The sequence below is a fragment of the Chlorella variabilis genome (genome assembly GCF_000147415.1).
Source record: "Chlorella variabilis unplaced genomic scaffold CHLNCscaffold_17, whole genome shotgun sequence".
Lineage (NCBI taxonomy): Eukaryota > Viridiplantae > Chlorophyta > Trebouxiophyceae > Chlorellales > Chlorellaceae > Chlorella > Chlorella variabilis.
This window is the reverse complement of record NW_005435071.1, coordinates 1-26,437: the sequence shown is the minus strand read 5'-3', so window position 1 is coordinate 26,437 and position 26,437 is coordinate 1. Positions and strand designations below refer to the sequence as shown.

General features: G+C 68.5%; 7 protein-coding genes across 7 annotated transcripts; 3 read left to right on the top strand and 4 right to left on the bottom strand.

Moving 5' to 3' along the window:
• Nucleotides 1–95: 95 nt before the first annotated feature.
• CHLNCDRAFT_136603 (hypothetical protein) lies at nt 96–3,167 on the bottom strand (the record flags this gene model as incomplete). The annotated part of the gene is made up of 9 exons (XM_005845453.1): nt 96–388; nt 604–722; nt 939–1,015; nt 1,242–1,393; nt 1,589–1,681; nt 1,946–2,081; nt 2,204–2,359; nt 2,588–2,927; nt 3,043–3,167. The coding sequence occupies 9 exons, from the start codon at nt 3,165–3,167 to the stop codon at nt 96–98; spliced, it is 1,491 nt and encodes a 496-aa protein (XP_005845515.1).
• A 323-nt stretch (nt 3,168–3,490) lies between these two features.
• On the top strand, nt 3,491–5,568 carry CHLNCDRAFT_136602 (expressed protein; the record flags this gene model as incomplete). The annotated part of the gene is made up of 8 exons (XM_005845560.1): nt 3,491–3,512; nt 3,707–3,800; nt 3,911–4,010; nt 4,239–4,320; nt 4,552–4,583; nt 4,818–4,913; nt 5,101–5,197; nt 5,342–5,568. The coding sequence occupies 8 exons, from the start codon at nt 3,491–3,493 to the stop codon at nt 5,566–5,568; spliced, it is 750 nt and encodes a 249-aa protein (XP_005845622.1).
• Nucleotides 5,569–5,666: 98 nt separating this feature from the next.
• Nucleotides 5,667–7,478, bottom strand: CHLNCDRAFT_136601 (hypothetical protein; the record flags this gene model as incomplete). Its single annotated transcript, XM_005845452.1, has 4 exons — nt 5,667–6,393; nt 6,501–7,026; nt 7,144–7,203; nt 7,472–7,478. 4 exons carry the CDS (start codon nt 7,476–7,478, stop codon nt 5,667–5,669), a joined length of 1,320 nt encoding a protein of 439 aa, XP_005845514.1.
• Nucleotides 7,479–7,890: 412 nt separating this feature from the next.
• Nucleotides 7,891–11,451, bottom strand: CHLNCDRAFT_58502 (hypothetical protein). The gene is made up of 12 exons (XM_005845451.1): nt 11,189–11,451; nt 10,965–11,034; nt 10,641–10,772; nt 10,305–10,388; nt 9,993–10,100; nt 9,687–9,790; nt 9,500–9,592; nt 9,237–9,330; nt 9,007–9,065; nt 8,649–8,855; nt 8,409–8,508; nt 7,891–8,230 (listed from the first exon to the last, which is right to left on the bottom strand). Exons 1-12 carry the CDS (start codon nt 11,288–11,290, stop codon nt 8,067–8,069), a joined length of 1,317 nt encoding a protein of 438 aa, XP_005845513.1. The 5' UTR covers nt 11,291–11,451; the 3' UTR covers nt 7,891–8,066.
• A 97-nt stretch (nt 11,452–11,548) lies between these two features.
• Nucleotides 11,549–15,526, top strand: CHLNCDRAFT_136599 (hypothetical protein; the record flags this gene model as incomplete). The annotated part of the gene is made up of 13 exons (XM_005845559.1): nt 11,549–11,596; nt 11,817–12,269; nt 12,438–12,585; nt 12,799–12,985; nt 13,195–13,287; nt 13,429–13,525; nt 13,669–13,774; nt 13,939–14,035; nt 14,182–14,312; nt 14,515–14,621; nt 14,788–14,914; nt 15,154–15,268; nt 15,406–15,526. 13 exons carry the CDS (start codon nt 11,549–11,551, stop codon nt 15,524–15,526), a joined length of 1,830 nt encoding a protein of 609 aa, XP_005845621.1.
• Nucleotides 15,527–16,268: 742 nt separating this feature from the next.
• CHLNCDRAFT_25722 (hypothetical protein) lies at nt 16,269–19,087 on the bottom strand (the record flags this gene model as incomplete). The annotated part of the gene is made up of 12 exons (XM_005845450.1): nt 16,269–16,412; nt 16,508–16,599; nt 16,753–16,805; nt 16,918–16,973; nt 17,172–17,261; nt 17,470–17,567; nt 17,837–17,869; nt 17,981–18,040; nt 18,226–18,309; nt 18,503–18,593; nt 18,758–18,817; nt 18,956–19,087. The coding sequence occupies 12 exons, from the start codon at nt 19,085–19,087 to the stop codon at nt 16,269–16,271; spliced, it is 993 nt and encodes a 330-aa protein (XP_005845512.1).
• Nucleotides 19,088–20,140: 1,053 nt separating this feature from the next.
• On the top strand, nt 20,141–26,244 carry CHLNCDRAFT_136597 (hypothetical protein; the record flags this gene model as incomplete). The annotated part of the gene is made up of 19 exons (XM_005845558.1): nt 20,141–21,134; nt 21,287–21,484; nt 21,663–21,732; nt 21,933–22,005; nt 22,139–22,513; nt 22,669–22,807; nt 22,921–23,061; nt 23,194–23,300; nt 23,452–23,522; nt 23,675–23,741; nt 23,896–24,064; nt 24,405–24,454; nt 24,595–24,697; nt 24,809–24,914; nt 25,082–25,148; nt 25,333–25,414; nt 25,533–25,631; nt 25,819–25,922; nt 26,167–26,244. 19 exons carry the CDS (start codon nt 20,141–20,143, stop codon nt 26,242–26,244), a joined length of 3,093 nt encoding a protein of 1,030 aa, XP_005845620.1.
• Between the last annotated feature and the right edge of the window lie 193 nt (nt 26,245–26,437).

The window sequence follows — 26,437 nt, the reverse complement described above, 5'->3', positions numbered from 1 at the left end:
TTACAGAAAGGCCAGCAGGGATCAAAGAAAGGCCGCAAACAGTAGGATGGGGGCTGGGGACTGCGGAGCTCCATGCACGTGGGCGGTGCGCCTCATCAGGCTGCCGACTCCAGCAGCTCGCGCCGCCGCCGCTTGCAGCGCCGGCTGATCTGAGGCACTGCGGGCGCGGCGGCGGCCGCCGCCAGCGCCAGCTGCCCCGCGTCGCCCTCCTCGCCAGCAGCCGCCGCGCCGCCGCCGTTGCCGGCGGCGCCGTTTTGGTCGGCGAGCGCCGCCGCCTCCGCCGCGCCCTCGCCCGCCGCCGCCTCGTCCATGCTGGCGGCCACGGTGCCTGTGCGCCTGGCCTTGCCCAGCTCGATGGGGCCCAGGTCATACTCCGCCAGGTTGGCGCCTGCGCCAGGTCAGCAGGCCACGGCGCAGGCGCAGGTCAGCGGCGGGCTCCTGGGGCCTGCCCAACTGGGCAGGCAGGCTGGAGCCTTGATGCCTTCACCTCAAAGGCGTGCTGCGCAACCTCCGCGGCCGCCAGCCGCACCAGAGCATGCACCGGCTCGGCTGCGCAGCGGGCTATATCCAAGTGCGCGGCGGGCCCGGCGGGGGGCGGCGCACCTCCCAGCTTCTTGAGGTAGACCTGCTGCGCGGTGGTGAAGACGGTGTTGGAGAAGTAGTAGAGGGAGAGGCCGGCGGGGACGTTGAGCGCAAACCAGCCAATCATAAGGGGCAGCACCCTGCGGGGGGGATGGGGGGGGGAGGAGCCAGGGTTGGGGGTAGGCGGCGCGGCGTGGCACTGCCTGCGGACTCACTGCCTGGGCAGGCAACCGCAGGCTTTTGGATCGCCCGTGCGAGGCCTCCCAGCCGGGGAGCGCCGCTGCCGCGGCTGCTTTCTCCATGTTCACTGCACCACGGCACACACAAGCACAGGGCTGTAGCACGCCGCAACTCACTTGACCAGGTTCTGGGTGAACTTGGCGGCGCCGCTGTCGTCGGTCTGTGGGGGCGTGATGATGGCGTTGCTGATGTACTGCAGGAGGGGCGGGGGCGGTACCGCGGTACAGCACAGTCAGCGCAGCGGTGGGGAGCACGCAGCGGTGGGGAGCGAGGGCGAGCATTTGCCGGGTGTCATGGATGCGCACGCGCGGCACTCGCATGGTCCCGCCGCACAGCCCGGCGACGTGGCTGACGGGCCAGCGGCAGCCAAGAACCAGCAGCAAGGCTGCCACAGCCCACGGCCTTGCCTGCGCGATCACCAGCGCCACGGGGAGGGCCAGGTAACGGGAGGCGAGGTCCCAGCCGATGGGCGGCACGCCATCCACCAGCGGCAGCAGCCAGGCGGTGCCAGAGCCGGCCTTCTGCGCCGCCACGCTGGTGGGCCCCGCCAGGGAGGGGATCCAGTAGAAGGCTGGGGGAGGGTGGGGGGACGCGGGGGCGTGGCGCGTGTGGGTGTGGCGTGCAGGGTGAGGGCCGGGCGCGCAGGGAGGCCCTCTGAGGCAAACATCCAAACACCACACGGCGCTGCCGCGCACACACATACACTCACACACACACACACACACACACTACACGAGGCGCAGGCGCAGCCAGCCGGGTCGCTCACCCGCGGACCCCGCCTCCTGCTGCGTGGAGAAGTCTGAGAGGGAGCGGTAGAGGCCGATGAAGATGGGGATGGTGGCCAGGGAGGGCAGGCAGCCTGCGGGGCGGGGCGGCGGCGGGGCGCGGGCCGCGTGTGGGCAGGTTGCAGGGGAGGGGTAATGCTGCAGACGGCCCCACCCGCTCCTGGCCCATGACACCACCAAAGCCAAGGGCAACACCTTTGGTGCCGCCAGCACGCAGGCCCTCCAAACTGCCCACACCCCAGCAGCACCAACCCTCGCACCCAGTCCAGGGCCAGCCCCAACCCCTCACGCCCCGCATCCCGCCCAGCCCCCAGCCCCCAGCCCCCACACCCACCCACCCGCCAGCGGGTCCACCCCCGCCTTCTCGTACAGCGCGCTCGTCTCCCGCTGTACCGCATCCTTGTTGTCGCCGTACTGCTCCTTGATGGCGTCGATCTGGGGCTTGAGGCGCTGCACGTTCAGCGCGCTCTCCACCTGCAGGGGGGGCAGGGCGGGAGCTGCGGGTGTTGTCAGGGTGTGTGGGCTGGAGGGGAGATGTGCGGGCGGTGCACGGCTGGTGCAAGGGCGGGGATGAGGTCCGGGAGGCGCGCCGCGACGCGTGGCGGCAGGCAGGGGCGAAACGGGGCGGGCGGCCCGGGCCCCGGCCTCGCCTGCTTCTTGGTGAGCGGGAAGGTGGCGAGCTTGATGAGGGCGGTGAGGGCGACGATAGACCAACCGTACGAGTAAGGCACGCCCACCCGCACCAGGCCGTCCTGCACGGGGGTGGTAAGGCGGTGGTGGCTGTCAGTGCTAGTCATGGTCAAGGTGCTGGTGCCGGGGCCGGGGCTGGCGCTGGAGGGGGTGGGGCCAGTGGATTGAGGCAGAGAGCGCAGGCGCGGGCCCGCCCCTGGCTGCCCATCCGCTCCGCTGAGCCTGAACATCACAAGCGCGCGACCACCACCGGCACCACCACCGCTGCACCCCCCACAGCCGCCGCCCACCTCGATGAACGTCAGCACCGTCTCCAGCCCCGTCACCAGCGGCTGCAGCCAGCCGTTGTCCTTCTTGGCGGCGCCCGCCGCGGCGCCCGCGTCGCCCGCCGCCGCCGCCGCCGCGTCAGCCAGGTCGGCGATGCGCTGCGCCGCGGCGTCCCCCAGCGTCAGCAGCTGCTGCAGCTGGTCGCCGTGCAGCGCGGCGGCGGCGCCGCTCGCGTGCAGGTGGGTGGCAGAGGCGGCGGCAGAGGCGGAGGCGGCGTGCAGGGGCGGCAGCACGTCCTGCAGGCCGGCCACCGCCGCCGGCAGGTCGAGCTCCATAAGCAGCGCCTGGGATCGCAGCTGGAGCCTGCAGGAACGGGACCAGGAAAGAAGGCATGTGGAGATCATGGCAGCAGGAGTGGAGGACAGGAGAGGGCCGCGGTGCAGAGGAGGTGGCCGCCTGGGCCGCTCCGCAGGCGCACCTGCCGGCCCGGCCCGTGTGGCGCGCGGGCAACCGCAATTGGCTGCCGGGGCGCGCCTCCAGGCGTCTGCCGCTGAACGACGCCTCTGGGGCGTGGGCCCGGCTGCAGCAAGTTGCGGTCTGCATGGCGGGGCTTGTCGAGACGCTGCACCCGGCCGGGATGATTGGGGGCCGGTGACGGTGCCCAAAGCAATCTGCTTGAGGCCAGCCAAGCACACCGAGTGCTGCGAGCGCGAGTTGGGTGTTCTGGCCGGAGCGGCAGGCCGGCAGACGTGTAGGAACAGATGCAGATGGGCTGGGCGATGGCTGCACTGCACCACCCACGGCATTCGGCGGCACGCCTTATCGGAACCACATCCGCGCCACGCTGTCAATGCATGGCCCCAAGTGCTAAGTGCAGACCCCCAGACCCCTTCTATTGATCGCAGCCTTGCCACCATTGTGTGCCCATGCTTTCTGACCCCCAGCCCTGTGACCGGCCCTCCTCACAAGCGCCATGATCCCCCAGACCCTCCCCCAGGGCCCTGCCTGCTGCTATCCGGCAGCCAGGCGCACCCAGCACCCGGCTGGAGGCTGCAAGCTGCCGTCGGCACCGCCCTGCTGGCAGCGTCGGCGGCGGGCCGCGCCTCCGGCGGCGGCCGCGCTCCCGCCACTCCTGCCGCCAGTGCTGGCTGACGCGGCCGCGGCAGTCACTGCTGCTACAGACGGCGGCCTCCCCGCCTGGTCGCTGCCTGCCGGGCTGGGCCTGGCGCTCGCAGGGTGAGACCCACCTCTGCTCTAGCGCCCTCCTGACGACTGCCCTGAGGCACCTCTTTGCTCCTTCTCCCCTCGCACTGATTAACCCCTCTCGCCCTCCGCGCCCCCTGCAGCGTGGCTGCGCTGCGCGTGAGCGGGTACAGCCAGCTGGAGTACATCACCGCCGCCATGCTGGCACGCCACGTCAGATCCGGCGGCGCACGCGTGCTGCAGGTGGGACCATGCAGGCGGTGGGCTGGGCGGAGATTCCATGAGCCTGCACGCGTGGACTTTATGTGTGTGTAGGGTGTGTGCACAGTGGGTGAGTGGAAGGAGGGAAGCTGCTGCCGCCACAGAGCGGAGGAGGTCAGCCGACGTGCTGCCTTGCCCCAGGCTCCTTGCATTGCCTGACGCCTTGTGCGCGCTGCCTGCCTGCCTGCCTGCCTGCCTCCCGCTCTGCAGCTGGGCGGCTCCACCCGCGACCTCTACTACTATCCCCAAGGCACGGTCCAGGTCACGGTGGGGGGCGCAGACATCAACGCAGGTGCGCCGCCGGCATGGGCATGCCGGCGTGCATGGGGTGGGCTGGTGCGGCCGGCTACTCGAGCCTACCCAGCGCCTCACACCCCCACACTTGTGCTGCCTCTGCCCCGCTGTGCTGCTGCCGAGTGGGTGCTGCCTCTGAGCAGGCGTGCAGCGGTAGCGGCTGCCCTCTGACTGTCCCTTCTGCCTGCCTGCCTGCCTGCCTGGGCGCCATCCTGTTGGTGCGATGCAGGGCTGTGGGAGCAGGGCGGCATCCAGGCCAAGGTGCCGGTGGTCGCGGTCAAGGCTGAGTCGCAGGCAAGCAAGCAGCCAGGGCATCCTGCTGCTCCTCACCCCCGCTGCCTGAACACGCCTGGCCTTGCCGGCCTCCGCACCGCCCCCCGCCAGGCGTTGCTGGTGTGCCCGCCCAGCTTCCCCGCTGCCGGTGGTTTGTGTGCTGACCAGGTGCACTCTCCCAAACCACCGCCTCCCCGCGGCCACCTGCTTTGCTCGGCGCAGAAGGTGCTGTCGTCGCAGGCGGGCAGCACAGCAGACTCAATCGTGCTGGTGAACCAGATGCAGCAGTGGGGAGACATGCAGCAGCTGCTGGCGCAGGTGGGTGCGCTGGTGGGCTGGAGTCGTCGTTGCCGCCCGCCACCCGGGCACATCCTGTTTTGCGAGAAGCCCTTCAATCGGGAGCTGCTGCTCTGAACCGTCTCTGCCGGATGCCGGCTGCCATCACAACGCAACACAGCCCAGCGCTGCCTGTTCACCACCTGTACCGCCTTGTGATCCCACACAGGTGTACCGCGTGCTCAAGCCCGGCGGCACGCTCATCTTCATACAGCGGCTGCGCGGCGGCCCCCTGCAGCTGCTTCTCGTGGGCAGCGGCGGCGCAGGTGGGTTGTGACCCTCGCCTGGCCTGCTGTTCTTGCCGAGCGGGGAGCATGCTGCTCTGCTCTGCAGAGGTCTGCGGAAGCAGGCCACGACCTTGTCTGCCCGTCTCCCGTGCCCGCTCGGCCCCTTGCCCGAGTCTGCTGCAGACCCGGCGGCGGTGGAGGCGGTGCAGCAGTACGGCGGCTGGGACTTTGTGCAGTGGGATGCGACGCTGGAGGGAACCGACCCGCATGCGGTGGGGGTAGCTGTCAAGCCGCTGTCAACGGGAGGAACGGCGGCGTCGGTGGATGCTGAGGCGTTTGAGCAGCTGAGGCGGCGCGGCAAAGCCAAGCAGCAGCGGCAGCGGCAGGGAGGCGGCAGCAAGAGGCAATGACAATGTTGTTCCCCTGTGGTCATGTCAGCATGCTGTTCTGTCTGCCATTGAATTGAGAAACTTGCAAGAGACCAAATCAACAAAGAAAAATAACGCCATCACATCAAGGGGCCCCCTCCACCCTCATCTTCCTCCGAGGAGGAGGACTCCTCCTCCGTCTCATGCTCCGCCTCCTCCTCCCTTTCAATAATTAGGTTCAGGCCTCGCCGCTGCTGCAGAGCTTCCACTTGTGGAGGAGCGAATCCTGTCAAGGTCAGGTTGCGAAGATGTGCCAGGGGCAGCAGGTGCTGCCAGCTGCCTTCAAACTCGTTTTCAGAAAGGTCCAGGCTGGTGAGCCCCGACAACCGCGCCAGCTCCCGTGGCACCTCTGTCAGCCCGCATTCCACCAATTCCAAGTGCAGCAGCCGCTGGAGGGGCCAGAGGTGGTGCATGCCGCCGCCGTCAAAATCCCAGCCACGGACCGCCAGGTTGGTGAGGGCCGTCAGGCGAGAGAACGAACCGGGAACTTCGTCTGCTCCAGAGACTTCCTCTAAACAAAGACGCTGTAGGGAGGCTTGCGGCAGGTGCTCCCAGCCATCGTACAATTCAGGGGCGTCACCGATGGACAGGCTGGTGATTGTTGTCAGGCGCGACAGCACCGCCGGCAGCTCCAGATCCAGGCACCTGTGGAGGAAAAGGTGCTGCAAGCATGTTAGGGGCGCCAGGTGCTGCCACCCGCTCTCCAGTATGGTGCCAAGGCCATAGATCTCCAGCGAGCTGACAGCTGTCAGCTGCTCCAGCACGTCAGGGAGCTGCCGCCGCGCCCGCAGCGTGAGCTCCTCCAGCCTTAACAGTGGGGTCAAGTGCCGCCAGCCGCTCTGGACTTCGTCGCAGCAGAGGTTCAAAGCGCTGTGAGCCGGGAAAAGGCTGAGGGCACATGGGACAGCCTGCACATGGGACAGCCTTGTAGGTGCAGCTGCGGCAGCCGCTCCATGGCTGCCAGGTGCTGCCAGCCTTCCGCTATCTCGTTATCGGCGAAATCCAAGACGGACACCAATGTCAGCCGTGACAGGGCAGCCGGCACCTGGCTCAGGCGGCAATGGCGCGCGTGAAGCTCCCTCAGAAGTGTCAGAGGTGCCAGGTGCTGCCAGCCGCGCATCGGATGTTCAGGAAGATTGAAGGACAGGTTCAGGAGTGTCAGCTGCGACAGCCCATCCGGCAGCTGCGACAGGCCAGCTTGCAGCTGCAAACGCTCCAGCTGCGACAGCTGCGACAGGGCCTGAAAGTCGCCTTCGATGGTCTCCACTGTAAGTGTAAGCGTCACTAAGCGCGAGTAGCCGGACAGGAAGTCTGACGGCATGGGCGTGTGGATGACACTGCACTCCAGCGAGATGACTGGGGCGAAACGCAGTGCAGCCAGCCTCTCGGGCACCAGCAGCGACTCTGGGTTCTTGGCATAGAGAGCAATGCGCGTCTTGGCTGCACAGCAGCGCAGCAGGACCACACAGTTAGGAGGGCCCTTGGGGAAGTGGAGGATGCAGGGGTGGGGAACGCAAAGTGCACCCACTTGGGCCTGGCGGCGCCGGCACTGCTCACCCTGGCGCTCAAGCAGGAATGCGGCCAGCAGGGCGGCCTCTGCCGGGTCCTCTAGCAGGTCTTGCAGAGAGAGTTTGGGGAACCAAGTCAGTGAGGCTTGTCACAGGCCGGTGCACGTGGCGGCCAGGCTCAGCCTGCATGGCGGCGGCGGCAGCGGGCAGGCGGGTTGGGGTACTGGCAGCAGCGCTCGGCCCCAGGCCCACGCGGTCAAACTTGTGTTGCCAGTACCTTCACCTGTCCCTCACGGGCAGCAGCTCGGCGATGCAGCCCAGGGGGTCGTGTGGGAGGCCCGGCAGGGGCCCGGAGGGCCTTGGTGCTGCAGAATCACTGCGCATTGCGAGCAAGCACGACGCAGTTGCCAATTCCAGTAGCCATTCTCCAATGGAAGTAGCCAGAATCGGCGCTTGCAAGGCCGGTGCTAGTGCGGGTCTGTGCATGTTGAAGGCCAGGAGCAGCAGCAGCAGCAGCAGCAGCAGCAGCAGCAGCATGTAGTCATGCAGGTAATGCACCTGTGGCCACATGTGGGCGAGGCGAAAGGGAAAGCCAGCAGCGGCACAGTGCGCCGCGGCGGATGCGGTTGGTGCGTTGCGATTCTCACATTACTCCTTCTGCACCCGAACAGATGTGCCAGATGGCAGGCGTCACTGGTGCGCCTCGAAAACATCATCAACAGAGTAGCCCTGTTACTCTGCACTCACCTGCCCAAGTCGGCCCGGCCAGCCGCCGGCTCAGTAGCGTGTTCATGTAGGCAGTAAGCTTGCTTTAAAGAAGCGGTGTGGAGGGCACACCAATGTACAGCAATTGAAAGCAAGAAAAAAGAGCGCAACGGAGTCCATCCACAGCCCTGCTGGCCTTGCACAACTCAGGAAGGCTGGTTTGGCACTCCGCCAGGCATGGCAGCCGCCGAGAACGCCCCACGCAACCTACTCCTGCTCCGCCGCCGCTCCACCATACACCGCCTGTACGCTGGCTGCCTGCAGGAAGGCGGGCACCGGGGAGGGCGCCGCCGGCTGAGCAGCGGCAGGGGCGGCTGCAGGCGCTGGAGCTGGGGCGGAACCAAAGCCGATGGTTGTCTCGCCGCCGCCGCCTGCAGCAAGGCGCACCAGTGCCGTGATGTTGTGATACCAGCAGAGGTATTTCCTCGCAGCGGTGAACATGCCAGACAAAACGAGCAGCATATGAGGCCATGGAGCAGCTGGAGACAAGCTCCCCATTTGAACAGGCACAGGCTGTGCCAGCACCTCCCCCCACCACCAAGGACCCACCCATAAGATCCTCCAGGCTGCGCTTCTTCTTGGCAGCAGGCTCGGCCCCCACGGGAGCACAGGCGGCGGCGCCGCCCCCCACGGCCGCAGGCACGTTGGTCTGCATCGGAGGGGAGGGCACAGAAACACAGCAGTGGGTGTGTGAGGTCCAGCGTGGTGAGCCGGAACAAGGGAAACACCCACCAGCAGGCGATGCCCCTGGCACAGGGGCACATGCAGACAAAACGGCACCACCCTCACCTGCACCGGCTGCAGGTTGATGCGCTTGGTGCCGCGCCCCACCACACCCAGGTTCTGAACGCCGCCGCCGCCACCGCCGCCTGCAGCCTGCAGCGTGTCACCGCCGGAACCTGCCTGCTGCTGCGGGCCGCCGCCGGCTGCCGCCGTCAGCTGCATCAGCGTGCTCCTGATCATGTTCGTTTTGGCGGCATCCTCCGCAACCTGGTCCTGCAAAGAGGCAAGGTGGGCGCAGGGAGAAACTGGCGGCCCGTGCATCCGCATCACTTGGCCGCCAGCCAGCCAGGAGCGAGGCCTCGGGCGGCCTGCCGATGCAGGCCAGCCACAGGGCACCCCTGCCTCCACCCCCTCTGCCCCACACCTGCAGCTCGGTGACCTTCTCCTGCAGGTCTTCCAGCAGCGCCGCCACATCCTCGCTCTCTGCACACGCCGAGAGGTAAGGAAGGATGAGGAGTGGCACTGGCGCTGGCACGGGCAGGCGGCGGGCTGCAGGCGGGCTGATGGGGAGCGCCCTGCATTCCCGAGGCCGCAATGCCTGCGGTGCCTGCTTGCAAGGCTCCCTCCCGCCTCCGCCGGCAGCAGCCCACCCACCTGCTTTCAGCTTGTCAGCGTCGTCGCCCTCCGCTGGCGCCGCCAGCTTGGCAGCCAGCGCCTCGCGCCGCTTGGCAAGGCAGCCGCAGGCGGCCTGCAGTGCCGGGGCGGTGGTGGCAGCAAGTGCACAGCAGCAAGGTTGTCGGCAACTGGGGGGGAATGACCTGCTGCTGTGCACAAGCAGCGCGGCCTCCCCACCAGCGCCGGCCATCGTCGTCCCACCCAGCACTTCCACGCCAAGCCCGCCGCCGCCTCGCCCGCACCTGCACCGCCGCCAGCGCCGCCTCGTTGTGCCCCCCAAACTGCAGCGCGCTGCAGCGCTTGTACTGCAGCTCTGCGATGCGCCGGTCGTCCTCCTGCGAGCAGCGGCGGATGCAAGCATCGATGCACGCATCGGCAGGCAGCCGGCGCTCCGCAGCTGTGGTGCAGCCCGCTCGGTGGCCCACCCACCTTCACAAACTTGAGGAGGTGTGCCAGGCTGGCGTCCAGCTCAGCCAGCGCCGTCTCAAAGTCGTCGCTCTCCATCGCCACCTCGCCCAGCAGGCCGTGCACGTCTGCAGGTGTGTAGTTGGGGGCGGGCGTATGAGTGTGCGCGACAGGCGTCTGTGCAGAGTGTGCAAACGACCGGGTGTGCGAAAGGCGGCGCACCCAGCGCAAAGGGCGGCCCCGCTGCCGAGACGCCGCTTGCGCTCACCTTGCCCCCCCCCCCCCAGCAGCAGCAGCAGCAGCAGCAGCAGCACCACCACCACCGCGCACCCGCCAGCTGCTGCGCGTGCTCCTCCTCCCCCTCCTTGCCCCAGATGACCTTGGCCGATTCCAAGTTCTCCCAAGCCAGCTGCAGGTCGTTATCAGCAGCTTCCCCTGCTGCACAGGGTCGGGTGTAGCAGGGCGCGGGGGGTGAGGCATGCGTGGGAAGTGCAGCATGTGGCAATAGGCAGTACGCTGCAGGGGCAGGGGGGCTGGACGGTAGCAGGGAGGCTGCGGGTGCTGCATGGCCCTGGGGACAAGGCTGGCCACAGCAGCAGGCTGCCAAGGAGAGGGCGGCGGCGGTGGCGGCGGGCTGCTCACAGTCCTCGCCCTCCTCCTCGGCCTCGACGCCCTCGGCTGGCGCCGCGGGCGCCTTGCCCTTGTCGCCGCCATTCTCCTTGTTCTCTGCAGGCAGGAGCAGGGTGGGGGGAAGAGGGGGCAGGCCAGGTCGGCAGCCGCTGGTGCGCCGCATCCCTTTGGTATAGCAGCGAGGGCAGAATGCAGAGCCATCGCTGGCTGCCCGCCCGCCTACCCGCTGCCTGCAAACACCCGCTGCGACGCAAGCGCAGCATGCCAGGCCACAGGCAGCTGCCCAGCGCCACTCAGTTTGTACGGGGTAGCCACTCGTCCGGCCGCAGCCCTAGCCGCCCCACGCACCCGCCTCCTCCTCCTCCTCCTCCTCGCCGTCCTTCACCACATTCGCCCCAAACACGTCCCCAGAGTCCTGGGCCTGGTACAGCAGCGCCGCACCGTAGCGGTAGTAGGCAGAGGCGCACTCGGGCGCCAGCTCTGCGCATGGGTGCGCACCCGGCGCTAGCAAGGTCGATTGGTGGCCCGCAAGGTGGGCAGGGAGGGGAGCATCGGCAGCGGCAGCAGGGGAAGAGGCAGCAGCGGGACCGGCGGCAACAGCGGCCAGCGGCGCTCAGACCGTTCGGCAGGGCAATGCGGCGGCGACCGCGCTTGCACGCCTGCGCCGCGCACCTCCGTAGTGGCGGGTGCGGACCTCCAGCACCTCAGAGAACAGCGCCACCGCCGCCTCAATGTCGTTGGACTGCGACGATACGGCGGTGAGGGGCGAGGGAAGGGGGTGGCAATCATGGACAGCAGCACAGGCAGCAAGACAGCGGGGGAACCGAATCGCAACAAGCAACGTGGTCGGGCGGAGCGGCGGGCCGCCTGCCGTGCTCAACGCTTCGCCGGCGCACCCGGATGCACTGGATGCCCCGCTCGAACTTGGCGTCCGCCTCGGCGAGGGTGGCGGCGTCCACGGGCTTGGTGGCTCCCGAAGGGCCCGCCTCGTCGGCCATGACGGGTGTGCGGCGCTGCTGTCGCTGCCACAAGTGATCTGCGCCCGTGAGCAGGCTCCGAGCAGCGCAGGGAGGCCAGGAGGCGTTGCACTCGTTGCGATGGTGGGTGTCTGCAACAGTGTCGCGCTGGAGACAAGAGCAGGCCGCCAGGCAGTTGCGGGGCTGTAGGCTGCAGAGCAGGCTGCACCGGAGGCAGCTGTTTTTTGAGTTTGCCAGCCTGGTCCAGGGTGGGCGCCAAGTGGCAGCATGCCGGTCTCGATGGCCCCATCGAGCCTGATCACGCTCAACTGGTGGCATCCGAACCCCGTGAGGCGGCTTGGCGTGCGGATTGGGCGCCTTCAACCCGTGCAACCTACCAAACCCCCTGTCCGAGGGCCTGTTGTGGTGCATTAGATCCCAGTAGAACGTTGCACACCGCGGAAGGGCGCAACCAGCAGGCATGCCCGGCTGCATGAGGGCGTCCTGCTTCTCCCCCTCTCCCCGGCTAGTGGCGGTCAGGCCAGCTCGCTCGGCGGCCCTGCCGCAGCCCCAGCTGACGGGCGGGCTGCCCTGGTGCGCCGCCCGCAGCAGCGGCAGGCAGGCGGCGGTACGTCGACGGCGGCTGGCGGCTGGCGGCAGCAACGGCAGCGGGCCCCCCGCCAGCAGCAGCAGCAGCAGCGGCAGCAGCAACGGCAGCGGCAGCGGAGAGCCGCCAGCTGCCGAGGACGCAGCCGACAGCCAGCCCAGCAGCAGCGGCGGCGGCAGCAGCAGCAGCAGCAGCAGCAACTTGTTAGAGCCGCCGTCGGGCGGCAGCAGCCCGCAGGGCGGCCAGCGCGCTCCCCAGGGGCTGGTAGGCCGCCTGCGCCAGGCGCTGTCGGCGCTTGCCTCCCTGCGCAACCCGCTGGCCTTCCGCCGCCTGCTGACCATCGCCTTCATGTTCAGCGTCGGCTCCCTCATGTCCTTTGCCTCGTCCCGCGGCCGCTGCCCGGGGCCGCAAGAGGTGTGAGGGCGAGCACGTGACGCCCGCCACTGCCGCTGCCACTGCTGGTGCCAGCGTGCTGCCTCCGGATGCGTGGCGGGGCCGCGTCTGCAGGGCCGGGAGGCTGGCAGCCGTACACCTGTTCCTGCATGGCCATGTGTGCCACCCTCCCACCACCCCCTGCCGCAGCTCATGTACTCAGAGTTCCTGTCCCTGGTGCACAGCGGCAACGTGCGGGCGTGCCGCTTCGAGGAGAGCAGCGCGCGCATCACGTTCGACCTGCGCCCGCACACCAGCCAGGTGGCGGCGGCGGCGCCGCGCGAGGCGCCGGTGGAGGGTGAGGCGGCGTGGGGCGGCACGCGGCGCTGCTGCCATGCTGGGCATGTGGCACAGCGTGCTTTGGTGGTGGGAGGGGCAGGCGCGGGCAGGGCTGCTGGGGTGCGACTGGTGGGCGGGCCCGCTGCGCCTGCTAGGGTCGGGCCAGGCGGCAGCGTAGCGCCTGCACCGAACCGCCCGTGCTTCGCCCTGTGGCCCGCCGGTGCCGCTGCAGTGCCGGTGCCAGACGGCAGCGGCGGCGCGGCCGCCTCGGCGGTGGTGACCGTGCGCGGGCACGGCCCGCAGCCGCGCCAGTTCTACACCAAGCGCCTGGCCGCCGACACCAGCCTCATCCCCACGCTGATGGCGGCGGGGGTGGAGTTTGGTGTGCTCAAGCAGAGCTTTGTGACGGTGCTTGTCAGGTGTTACTGAGGGGCTGCCGTCGGCGGCGCTGGGGCCTCGGAAGAAGGGTGGTGCAGGGAGCTGCGAGGCAGGAAAGGGGTCGTGGTTTGGGCTGTTGGGCCGCAGGGACGAGAGCCGCCACTCTGCCTGGGCATCTGCCTACACCCGCACCTTCCCACCAGTCTGCTGGCTTCACCTTTCCTGCACCGCGTGTGCTTGCCCCCTGCAGGGTGTTTGCCAGCGCGCTGCTGCTGTGGATCCCGCTGCTGCCGCTCATCTTCATCGTGCGCCAGTTCCTGCGCAGCCAGGCGGGCACCAGCAAGTGAGGCTGGCGCTGGACGCCGCTGGCATTGCCCCTGCTGCTGCTGCTGACCCAGCCCGTTGGAGGCAGCGAGAGAGTGCCGGGGCTCCACTGTAGTGAGTCCCTGACCTGCCGGCGCCGCGCCGGTCGCCCGCCGTGCAGGAAGCGCAAGCCCGCCAGCAGCGGCGGCAGCGAGGTGCCCGCCACCACGTTTGCTGATGTGGCGGGGATGGATGCGGCCAAGCGGGAGCTGGCAGAGGTGCGTGGCTGGGTGGGGTTAGCCGAATGTGTTAGTCGGACGCTCCCTTTGCCTGCGCACACAGGCGCTCCCTGCGGCGACGCACGCACTGCCATGCCAATTCACCCTGAAACCTACTCCTGGCTGCTCCCCACCCCCTTCAGGTGGTGGCCTGCCTCAAGAACAGCTCCAAGTTTGCCCGCATGGGGGCACAGATGCCAAGCGGGGTGCTGCTGTCGGGACCGCCCGGCACCGGCAAGACGCTGCTGGGTGAGTGGCCGCTGGCCCGGCTGCCGCGCGCGCCGCCGGCTGGCGCGGCGCGGCGGCGGTGCCGCCGCCGGCCTTGCACAGCGTGGCCCCAGCCACCATCGCACATGCACACGCCATCCACACAGTCGCACACCCGCCTCCCTCCCTCCGCCCCACCCCTGCAGCACGCGCGGTGGCGGGCGAGGCGGGCGTCCCCTTCTTCGCAGTCTCCGCCTCGGAGTTTGTGGAGCTGTTTGTGGGGCGGGGCGCGGCGCGCATCAGGTGCGCCTCCGCTCCCAGTGCGCTGCCGGTTGGTGGGCAGGCGGGGTACAGGTGGCACTGTGCCACCTGGCAGAGCCGGTTGGTGGCAACGCGCCTCTCTCGGCTGCCATGCCCACCTCGCACCCTGCGCCGCCGCCGCCCCGCAGGGAGCTGTTTGGGGAGGCCCGCAAGAAAGCGCCCTGCGTTGTGTTCATCGACGAGCTGGATGCGGTGGGTGGAAAGCGCGGCATCGGGCTCAACGAGGAGCGCGACCAGACGCTCAACCAGCTGCTCACCGGTGCGGGCTGCGGGGGAAGGGGCTGGGGCGGGTGGTGGCGGAGCGGTTGCTTGGCGAGGGTGCGGTGGATGGGCTGGAGGGCGTACCCGCCAGCTGCCGCATGCCTGCCTGCGGCAGGCCCAGAGGGCACCCACTCATTGTACCTCCACCTTCTGAATGTCCCCCCCCACATATGTGCCCCCTCCACTTCCTTCCCCTGCAGAGCTGGACGGGTTTGAGGCGCGGCCCGGCGTGCTGCTGCTGGCCGCCACCAACCGGCCCGATGTGCTGGACGCGGCCCTCATGAGGCCGGGGCGGCTGTCGCGCAAGGTGCGCGGGAGGCGGCGGCGGCACTGCTGTGCCGCCGGGCCTGTGCTGGGCTGCGCGGCCGGCCTTGCAGCAGCCACCACCGCCCAACCATCCATCTACCCACCCACACACCATGTGTGTCATGTCCACCCATCCACCCACATACACACCGTCCCCTCACCCGCAGGTGGTGGTGCCCCTGCCTGATGAGGAGGCGCGCGCCGCCATCCTGGCGGTGCACCTGCGCCGCGTGCCGCTGCGCAGCCAGCACGAGCGGGAGCTGGCGTGCGAGGCGGTGGCCAAGATCACTGCGGGTGGGTGGGCGGGTGAAACAACTAAAGAAGAAAGAACAAAAGTGGGCGGGTGGTGGTGGCCGGCAGCGCTGCATGGGTTCCTCGCAGGGAGCAGCAGGGCGTCCAGGGCTCCACAAGTTTGCCGATGCGCTCGCTCCCGCCCCCTGCCACCTTATGCCCCGCCTGCCCACCTCATGCTACCGGGATCCACCCCTCCGCCACGGCTCAGCCCCGCCCCTGCCACGCAACCTCCCCTGCAGGCTTCAGCGGCGCCGAGCTGGCCAACGTGGTGAACGAGGCCGCCTTCCTGGCGGCGCGCACCGCAGGCGACTCTGTGGGGCTGCCGGAGCTGGTGGAGGCGGTGCAGCGCACCAGGTGGGGGCCAGGCGCGCCGGGCAGGGCCTCGCGTGTGTGCAGCGGGGCCCTGTGCATCAAGCGGGCAGCGCAGCAGGCGGGACTATGGTGCTTGACCTAACAGCATGCATGGACACGCGCGTGCGCACCGGGCGCAGGTATGGTGTGAACGGCGGCGCGGGCGTCATGGGCCTGGGCCTGCAGCAGCGCCTCCGCGGCTGGCTGGTGGACGCGATGAGCAGCGGCAAGGCGGTGCGCTCGCAGCCCTATGGCAGCTGACCCCGCCACTGCGCCCGACCTACTCAATCCCCCCCGGGGCCCTCCTTCCCTCTCTGCTAGACTTACTACTGTCATAGAACCGCCGTCTCTGCCAAACATCTGCCTCCCTTGACCTTTGCTTGATGTTGCTGCTGCATAGTAAGAAGCTTGAACTGTGCGCTGTTGGTTCAGCAGTGGCAAGTGGCGGGGGCATTGCCGCACGCTGCGGGATTGCCAGCGGCAGCGGCGGAGGGATTGCCGCAGGCTGCGGAGAAGCCAGGAGGGCAGACTGGGGATTGCCGCAGCCTGCGGGATTGCAAGCGGCAGCGGCGGGGGGCATTGCCGCAGGCTGCGGAGAAGCCGGGGCGGTAGGCTGGGGATTGCCATAAGCTGCGGGATGGCCAGCAGCAGCGTGGGGGGAATGACGTAGGCTGCAGAGAAGCCATGGATGGAAAGCTCGCCACCACTGTGGGGCGGTGGCGGTGCAGCCTGCTAAGCGACAATGTGATTTCAGCAAGAGAAGCTTGCAGCGGCGTCGGATGGCAGAGTGTTGCAGGGTGAGCGTCAACCTACGTAGTGTATACACTAGCAGGCACCAACTACTGCAGGCAGGGACTGAACCGCAAGGCTGCAGCAGCGCCAGCAGGGAGAGCAAGGAGCAGCGCCATGCGACGCCACCAGCGCCACCTGCTGCTGCTGCTGCTGCTTCAGGGCACTGCACAGTGAGCTATCCCCACCATGAGCTCAGCCGCAGCTGCGCTCCCTACAGGCCGTGCTCCTCCCACATCTGTGCCGCTGCACGGTGCAGCCAGCAGTGGCGCCTCGCCAGCACCTCGAGATCAGCGTGGTAGCCGCCTCCCACGTAGGCGGCCACGGGCACGCCCATGCCCAAGCAGCTGTCGAGAACCTGCAGGGTGCCACAAAACATGCGATACCATGTAGCATCAGCTGAAGCATTTGTCACGGGGCATTCAAGGGAGCAGCTGCTGGGCCTGGCCTCACCAGCAGCTCGCGGCGCCACAGCCCCGCGTCGCTGAGAGCCAGGCGGCCCAGGGCATCGTCAGCATGAGGGTCCACTCCAGCATCGTACAACACTGCATAGGCGGGAGTGATGGTGTGCGTAGTGTGTGACGGGAACTGGTGCAAGGATGTGTGCAGCTCGCTCACGAGACTGCGACAGGCCCGCGCCAGCAGGAGCAGGCAGGCAGGAGCCAAACATCCGGCAGGCGGGCAGGCGGGAGGCGCACCCAGGTCGGGGCGGAATGCCTGAAGCACTCCCGACAGCGACTCTGCCACCACCCTGCAGCTCGGGGGAGCACAGTGGGGCACGCAGGTAGTGCTGCAGCCTGACAGAGCCCTGCCAGCTTCGGAAACTTCTGCAGCTGACTCCAGGCAATCCGGCTGCCTCTCACCGCAGGTACTCATTGTCAGCAGTACCGTCCGGCAGCGCAATGTCCAGATGGCTGGCCTGCAGGGACGCCAGGGAGCCGGGCAGGCAGGCACATACATCAGCGACGAATGGCATGCTGCTGCTGCTACCGCTAGCGCGCATGGGTGCCAGCATTTGGCAGCAGCAGCGCAATCGTGAAGGGCAGTACGAAGTAGCGCAGCCGCCAGCACCGGCCCCACCCCACCGCCACACACACACACACCCAACCGCACACACCTGCTTCCTGGCGGGGAAGTTGCTGGCGGCATGCACGCTGAGGGTGAACACGTCCTGCCTGCCGCTGAAGATGGCGGCGGTGCCGTCGCCCTGCAGGTGGCAGGCAGCAGGCATCGAGCGGACGCTGGGAGGGCGGCTCCAGCGGCCAGAAGCGCTCAGAGCAGCAAGCACCTCCCCAGCCACTGTAATGCACCATCAGTGCCGCTGCCACTTTGCGTTCAAGTGCCGCTACGCTGCTACAGCAAAGGCAGCACTGCTCCGGCAGCGGCACCAGCAGCACCGCCGCAGCCGGCCGCACCTGGTGCACATCCAGGTCAAGGATGAGGATTCGCTGGCAGCGGCGCTGGTGCAGCAGCAGCTGCGCGGTGATTGCCAGATCATTGAGGATGCAGAAGCCTGCGGGGCGGCCAGGTGGAGGCGGCAGCAAGCAACGGGTGGCACGGCAGCACGCTTGCGGCTTTGCAACACCAGGCATCAGTGCTGAAACGACACGCTTGGGCGCGGGGCGGAGCAGGAGGTGGGCGTGGGGAGGTGGCGGGGGGCGAGTGGGGAGGAGGCGGGCGGGCACTGGGCATGGTGCAACAGCGGCATGATGGTGCAAGGCATATCAAACCACGCACAAGCTGCAGCCTGGTTCAGGGTGCTGCCCTGGCAGGCTGCCTCACCTGAACCATAGTCGGAAAAGGCATGGTGGGTGCCTGCACGGCAGCAGGCCGCCCTCGCAATGCCGCCTTAAAGATCCATCTAGCTTAAGAGCCAGGCAATCCCATGCACCACGGCTTGCGGGCCGGCAGCAGCCAGCATCTCACCCCCTGCGGTGTTGCAGGCCAGGCCATGCCCAAGAGCTAGCTCAGCGGTCAGGATAGTGCCTGCATGGCTGGGGCAGGAAGGCAGTCAGGGTGGCAGGCACAGTGCCCAGTCCAGAGATGGGCTATTGCGATTGCCAGAACCCACCAGCATGCCTGGGGAGCACCCCGGTGCCACGACCCCAGCTGCAAGAAGCCATGAACCCCCCCCCCCCCCCCCCACCACCACCACACACACACACACACACCTGCCACCTCTGCCAGCGTTCTGTCCACCAGCAGCCGCGTGCGAGTGGCCTCCCCAAACCCAATGCGCCGCACCCGCTGCTCGTCTGTAGGCGGGCGGGAGGGCAGGCGAGCAGGCCGGCGCGCATTTGCAGGGCAAGAGGGCTCAGCGACGCCGGCAACCATGCACCGACTCGCTGCTGCTGATGCCAGCTGGTGACAGGTGGCTTGGCCAACAGCACTGGCATGCGCTGGCACGGGTGCTTCAAGCTCCTGAGGGCCTCCATGGCGGCTCCTCACCCAGGCTGCCCCCACAAAATGCATCCACATACTCGGCGGCGTGTGCCAGGTGTAGCAGGTCGCGGCCCGGCAGTGCGGAGGGCTGGTGCACCTGCAGGGGTAGCGGCGGTGGGGAGGGCAGCATACGGAGCGGCTGGGCGGCACGCCGGGTGCGCCGGAGCATGCAGAGCACGTGCACCACCAGCCAGTGCGAGAGAAGCAATCGCCGCTCCTGTCACACCACAAGCTGCGCTCGGGGGCAAGCACAGGGCACACCTGCCGCGGGTCCACCACACCGTCAGCCAGCAGCAGGCGGTGGATGGTGGAAAACACGGCCTGTGCGGGGAGCGGCGGCGGCGGCAGCGTGAGAAGCAGCGCTGCCACACGTGCCATGCTGTGCAATCGCCAGCCTGCAAGGCGACGGCACAGCAGGGGGGTGGGTGGATGCAACCCCAGCAGCCGGCGCCAGCTCACCATGGGGAAGCGGTGCCCGGGGGCCAGCTGCGGCGCAGAGTACAGCGGGTGGTAGACGACTGGCGGTGCGGCAATGCTCAAGCGGGTGTTGCTTTGAAACCAGAGGTCGCGGGTCTCGTGGTGCTCAGGCATAGGCGATGCAGCGGTGGCATCGGCAGCAGCGGTGTAGTGGGCGGCGCTATGTGCCGGGCGGCTGCCGCCGCCACCGCCTCTCCGGCCCGCCGCGAGCGCCTGTTGGCGCAGCACAGCCAATCGACAGGCCGTCATGAAAATGGCGCAGCGAGGTGCCATTGGGGCTGGCTGAGTTCGAGGTGAGGAACTGTCGCGCCAGCTGCAGGCGAACGCCTTTGCAACACCCTGCGATCAACCAGGATGGCCAGCGGATTGCGATGGAGGCGCAAATGCGAGCTTGCGGCAACCACCACCGCCAGCGGAGCGCACAGCGGCGGCGGCCAGCAGGAGCACAGGCAGCAGCAGGCGCGCAGGCACGGCCATGGCGTGACCTCAGTAGACAATTCGCCAACCAGCTGAGCCAGTGTATTGTATAGTGACGGACAGCGCTTGAATCCCAGCGGCGGCCGTTGTTGCGCCGCAACGCACGCTGGCACTTCGTCTGCTGAAACTGCTGCCATCTTTGCGTGCTTGCCGTTCTTACTGCACAATCCTCCTGACTCATTGTTTTCATGACAACGAAGGTGGGCCTGCAGAGCCTCAATCACTGAGCAGCGGCGCCCCGGCGCCCGCCCGGCGCCCATGCCACGTCGGCCGGTTCGTTCAAAGCCTTCTGGACAGTCCCGAGTCGTGCATCCACGTGAGGGATTGCGGCTGCAGAGCACTGGGGTTGAAACCGAGCTCTGAAACGCGTCCTCTTCTCCGTGCCCCCTTCCGCCTTCTGTGCTGCCCGCGAGAGCCTGTCGTCTGCCTGAGCAGCGGGAAGGGGCGGGCCCGGCCATCCAGGCGCAGCGCTCACCCAATTTCCACACTTCTCTGGGTGTCCACCTCCCTTGGCCCTCATGGCTCCCTGAGCGACAGCCGAGCGGGTGCCATGGGTCACGGGAGGCACACCGGCCGGGCGCCAGTTGCTACAGCGGCCGCAGCGGCGGTCTTGCTTGTGCTGGTGAGCGGCGGCGCCCGGCCCCGGGCCGTCCTGCATTGTGGAGCACACAGCGTCTCTCATCACCACCAATGACACCCAACCACCACGTGCAGGTCGGCGTCGCTGCCGGAGCGCCGCAGGTGCAGATGGCGCAGCCCACGCTGGTGCTGCCTCCCCTGAGCAACGGCAGTGAGGCGTACGGCGGCGGCGTGGTGGTATCGGTGCGGCTGTCGGCCGCAGCAGTCAAGCCCGTCACCGCCAGCCTGCGGCTGCTGCTCCCCAGCAACGTCAGCAGCAGTGATGCCAGCGGCAACAACAGCAGCAGCGGCGCCTGGGTGCCAGTCGATCCAGATGAGCTGTGGCTGGAGCCGGCACAGCTGAGCTGGCGGGCAGGCGAGGCAGGCGACGCCAAGCGCGTGCGCCTGCGCTCTGCGGCGGAGCTGCCGCTGTCGGTGGTGCTGGAGGATGCGCTGTATGCTTCTGGTGGCACCGGCAGCGGCGACGAATTCGGCGCCGGCAACGGCGTGGGTGCAGCACCCGCCTCGGGCCAGCCGCTGCTGCGTGTGGAGCTGGCTGCCGCCTCGGGCGCTGCCATTGACGAGCAGCGCAGCAGCACCACGCTAGTGCTGGAGGTAGCAGGGGAGGTCGAGGGTGACGAGGCTGGCGCCAGCGAGGCTGCTGCCGCCGACCTCGGCCTGCCGCTGTTTGGCTTCGTTGCCAATCAGGCGGCCTACCCTCCCGCCAACAGCAGCAGCGGCAGCGATGCCAGCAGCAGCGGCATGGCGGCCATCCCTGTGCGCCTGCTGGCGGGGCGGCTGCGCGAGATGGCCACTCTCAAATTCTCGCTGGAGCTGCTGAGCGGCAGCCCTGCAGCTGGCAGCGGTCACACCCGCCAGCAGCTCCTGCCCGCAAAGACCATGAGCGGGTTCCTATACTTTAGGCCGCCACCATCAGCAGCGGCGGCGGGCAAGAGCGCCGGCAGCGAGGGCCAGCAGCAAACAGCGGAGGCAGAGCAGGAGGAACAGCTGATTGAGCTGCCGCTGGCCTGGGCCCGCATCCCGCCTGAGGCCGAGTACCGGCTGGGTGCGTTGCTGAGCCAGCGCTGCTGATACCTTGACCTGCTGATGCGCAGATGGCCCTGTGAAGCCTGCCTGTTCGGCTCTGTGTGTGCCTGGCCCTGCTTGGTGACTCCGCTGATCCCTTTCCACCTCCCGGCGTTCCGCTACTGCATGCAGGCCTGGAGCTGGAGGCCATTTACCATGCCAGGGTGCAGCCACAGCCGGATGCGGTGGCATTGCACATCTTCGGCTCCCCCCTGGGCACCTGCCCGCCCGGCTTCGCACTGAAACAGCCCGGCGCTGGCAGCGGTGGCGCCAACGGCGCCGCCAGAGGCAGCGCCAGCCCTGTCAGCAGTAGCGACGGCAGCTTTTCAGGTAGCGCCGCACCCGCTACCGGCCCCGCTCCTGCTTGCTGGGGCGCTGCTGCTGGGGCGCTGCGCGTCGCCAGTCTCCCATCACAATCGTTTCGTGCCGGACTCGACTGTCCAGCACTGTTTGTCTGCTTCGCTTGCTGACCACTGTGTTGCCTTGACCACCGCTTTGCCTGTTGCAGAGGAGGCCGACTTTGGGCTATTCCTCAACGGAACGGTGATCGACCTGAGCAGCAGCCTGATAGATGCGGGGTGAGGCTGCCGCCATCAGCAGCCTGCTGCCGTGCACGTGCCCTGGCCTCTCCTTCCAGCTCAGCAACCACCGTTCCTGCGCTCGACTGCTTCGCATCCTGCCTCTGCCACCCCTCCATTATCTGCAACCCCTCCTTTCCTTCCTCTTGCCACCATCCGCTCACCCACCACCCCGCCCGCCCTTCCCCTCACCCCCGCAGCGTGCGGGAGTATGCGGCCATGGTGGAGAGCGACGTGCCCACAGTCACGCTCTGCCTGCTCGACAGCAGCCAGGTGGGCCGGGGGCACGGGCAGGCGGCATGCGCCGCCGCTCGCAGTGTAGGGCTGCGGCTGGTTGTGACTGTTCATCGCAGCTGATCATGTATTAATTGCCTTCTGCCGCGACCTGCGCGTGGTCGTTCTGCAGGGCCCCGGGTCTGTGCAGACCGTGCCTGCAGCCGGCTCCAACAAGGCAGTGGCAGCGCTCCGCCCCGCCCCCACCGCCGTCGCCGAGTCGGCCTGCGGCTGCGAGGGGGGCGGCAGCCAGGAGAGCGCCAGCAGCGTGCAGGGCAGCAGCAGCGTGACCAGCATCCGCAGCGAGGATAGCAGCAGAGCCTTGGATGGCGTCAGCACCAAGGATGCCGCCACCAGCATCAGCACCAAGGGTAGCAGCAGCGTCGGGGCGGAGGATGCGTGCGAGTACACGGCATGGGTGTTGCCGCTGCAGGCGGGGCAGAATGAGTTCACGGTCACGCTGCCGGGGGAGGCGCAGGAGGGCCTGGCGCCCGCGCCGCCACCTGCGGTGAGTTGTGCCATGCCTTGCAGCGGCAGCATGCAGGCCACAAGCCGAGTAACGCAGCAGACCAGACGGCAGAGGCATGTCTGGCCACCTGTGTTGAGATCGTGCGCCTGATGCTGGAGCCTAACGTGCCCACTCACCGCGCTGCCTGCTTGCAGGTGGAGCTGGTGCGCAGCATGAGCGGCCCCGCCGACGGCGGCGGCAGCGGCGGGCAGGAGCAGTACAGCCTGGCCGTGGTGCGGCTGGCTGACCCTGAGCATGCAGAGCTGGAAAGCATCACAGGCAAGCAGGGGCCGGGTGCTGCAGCGGCCCGGGAGTGCTGGATCTGCCTGGTGCAGCCACACCACTCGGCAGGCATGCCAGGTCAATGCTTGCCCCCGCTGTGCGCTGCCATGTTGCCTGCCCTGCAGTCAGATCGTCGGACGACACCGCGGTGCTGCTCTGCGGCCCATCCAGCAGCAGCGGCAGCAGGAAGCTACCCAGCCGGGCGGCTCTGGACACAGGCAGCGACAGCCTGGTGGTGCCTCTAGCGGCCGAGCCATGCGTGCCTGGTGCGGGAGCAGCCGGGCGCCGCCGTTGTGCACACGCGGTGCATGCGCCGCCTGGCTGTTTTCCCTTGGGTTCGCAATCGCTCGACCGAGACTCCAACACCCGCGGCCCGCTTGTGCCCTTTGCTGCTGCAGGCCAGCTGCTGTCGCTCAATGTGAGCGAGCGCAGCCGCCTGGTCAGCCTGACGCCTGCCCTGAAACGGCCCAACGTGGCAGGGGTGCGGGTAGAGGTCAACGGCCAGGTGGGCGAGGGTTACATGCGCTGCCCCCGCCGTGCCGCCTGCAGCCTACAGCAGGGAAAGGGACCCCAGCGATGCGGGGCGCTCATTGTTTATTGAGATGCTGCGTGCCCACTGCCCCCCCGCCGCTGGGTCGTTCTGCTGCTACCTGCAGGTGCTGTCGCGCGGCGGCGATGTGGCTGCGGACCAGCTGGAGGACACCACGGCAGCACAGCAGCAGCGCAGGTGCGGGTGGGGTGAGGGTGGCTGGCAGGCGGGCCGATCAGCCTGCCTCCCAGAATAAGGCCCTGCTCAGCCTGCGGCAAGGTGTGGTTAGCCGCTGGCATGCTGGGCGCTGCAGCACCCGCCTCGCCCACCACCTGCTGCTCCTCCTGCAGCAACGCCTCCTTCCTGCCCTCCGCCTTCATCATGGGCCTGCTGCCCGGGTCCCGCCTGGAGGCAGAGGTGAGTGGTGGAGGGCTCGGTGGTGCACGGTGGGCGCAGTGGGGGACGCCCTGGATCCCTCTGGCTCGGCCTGCAGCGGTGTTGACACTCCCTCTGCTGCCCGAACTGTTGATCGGTGGAATGGCGCCTGGTCTCCCCCCGCCCGCCCCTGCAGGTGGTGGTGGTGGCAGAGGATGGGGTGACCACACGGCGCTACCCGCTGGAGTTTGTGGTGGTGGCGGGCAGGGACGCACAGAAGCAGCAGCTGGCGGTGGCAGAGGCGGCGGCAACCGGCGGCAACGCCACGTCGGCCGCTGCAGCGGGGCCCAGCACACGGCAGCGAGGTGAGCCGCCGGGATGAAGCGCGTGGGCCTGGGTGGTTGCCCCGCGCTCTCCTCCTTTGGCGTGAGCTAGGGCTGTCGTGCATGCGTCCATGCCAAACACCGCCGCTGCTGCTGTTCGGCGCGCGTGCTGCAGGCTGGCCGCTGTCCCCGGCCATGCAGAGCATGTGCACGGTGTGCCCCGCTGGCTGGGCGGCAGGCACGGGCGAGTAATCGTGGCTGCAGTGTCCTTGCTTTGCGGGTTATACAGCAAGCCTTGGCAGCTCCAGCTGTCAATGCTGGCCACCCTCACTGACGCCGCCCGCGCCTGTCGATGCTCCCCCACCTGCCCGCCTGTCTGCAGTCAACTCGTCCGCCTGCCACATGTGCCCACCTGGCACCTTTGCCCGCTCGGTAAGCCCCCCGCTTCTGCGCTGTTCAAGCCAGGCCGGCCGGCCGCGGCATCGGGATGCCTTTCCATGGCGGGCGGTTGTCGCCGCCCGCGGCATGCTCACGCCGCCCCTCACCCTCCCCTCGTTTCTGCTGACCTGCAGGAGCAGTCCCCGGCCTGCCTGGCCTGCGGCCCAGGCACCTTTGCCTACTCCTGGGGCTCCGCCTACTGCAAGAACTGCATAGAGGGCACGCACGCGCCCACGGGTAGGATGCTGGGCGTGGGTGTGCTAGGCAATGGGGCCAGCGCCGTCAGGTCCTCTGGCTGACGAGCTGCGCTATGCGCCGTCCCCTGCCCCGCCCCGCCCCCTGGTGCAGCCAACGCGTCGCTGTGCCTGCCCTGCCCCGCCAACACCACCACGCGTGACGACGGCAGCAGATCGTGTGATGTGCCACTCAGGCCCGGAACCTACCAGGCGCCACGGTGCGGCAGAGCAGGCTGCAGCCATGCATCCGATCAGCATCAGCGTGCCGTGGAGTCCGTCCCATGCCACCTGACCTGCTCAGTTCCGCCACCCTTCTTTCCAGACTTCCCATGCTTCGCATGCTACCCACCATGTGCTGCCTGCCTGCCTGCCTGCCTCCCTGCAGCTATGCCGTGGTCGTCTCCTTCTGGGTCACCCTCACAGGGGTGGATCCAGAGGATGTGGTGGTGCGGGTGAGGCTGGGGGGGAAGAGCGCGGGCTGGTGCTGCGAGCATGCCGCTGGCTGCCTGCTGGAGCTGTGTCTGCGCTGGGGGCGGCCATCCCGGGGGGGACAGCGGGCACGCTGTGCCGCTGGGGCTGCGCAGCTGCCTTCGGCTGCGTGTCTGTCTGACGCTACTGACGGGCTTGTTGGCGCAGGCGGGAGTGAATGCTGCGCCCGAGGCCATTGTGACCAGCCTGATCCGCGCCGACACCGCCCACCAGTTCAACATCTCGCTGGGTGGGCCCATTGTGCACCAGCACGAGTTTGCACGCTGCCCAGCCGTGCACTGGGCTTGCCTGCCTGGCTGGCTGCTGACCGCGCCGCCTGCTTGTCTCACCTGCGCCACCTGCTGCAGATGATGTGGAGGTGGTGTCGGTGCGCCAGGTGGCACGCCGCACTCTCAGCGCCAACGTGACGGCCACCCTGGGGGTGGATGTGCCTGCAGGAGCCACAGGTTAGCTGCGGGGCAGCCGCAGGGCGCTGGTGGAGCTGCGTGTGGCCTGTTGCCGGGCTGGATGTGCCTGCAGGGCTGCAGCTCCCGCAAGGCGGTGCCCGCGTCAACCCCAGCCCGCAGCCCCTCCCACCCCACTGCCTCTTTAACCGCCGCTGCTCTATCGTCCCCGCTTGCAATGCCCACGCAGACGAGGACATTGCTGCTGCCATGGAGGTGGAGCGCCTGTCCGCCGACGACCCCATCGGCATGCTGTCCTCAGACCCAGACCGCTTCTTTGGCCGCACAGCCAAGGTGGGAGGGTGGGCGTGTGTGGTCGGGGCGCCCTGCCCCGCCCCTGCCTTTGCTGGGGCAGGGACATTACTACACTGCGCTGCTGCCGGCGGCTGACGCCATGCCTGCGCCGCCTGCTTGTGTCAGCGGCAAATCGCAGTGGTGCCCGTTGCGTCTGGCAGAGAAAGTCATTGCCCATGCCGCTGGCGAGCTGCTCACCTGCCCTGCCTGCATTTCCCTCCTGGTTCGCCCTGCTGGCCTGCAGACGCTCGAGGTGCAGGTGGAAAGCGCGGTGCAGGCCACCACCGAGAGCCGGCCCGGCGGCACACCCGCTGGCCTGTGAGTGGTGCCTGCCGCCGCGCTGGCAGCTGTGGCAGCCGCCGTGTGCAGCTGCCTGCTACGCACGGAGCGTCAACCGCTGGGCTCACAAATGATCCGTTCCTCATGCTGCGTTGCTACTCTGTTGTGCAGGCTGTGGGGCATGCTGGCTCCCGGCATCCTGGCCATCCTGGCGGGGACGGTGCTGGTGACGGTGG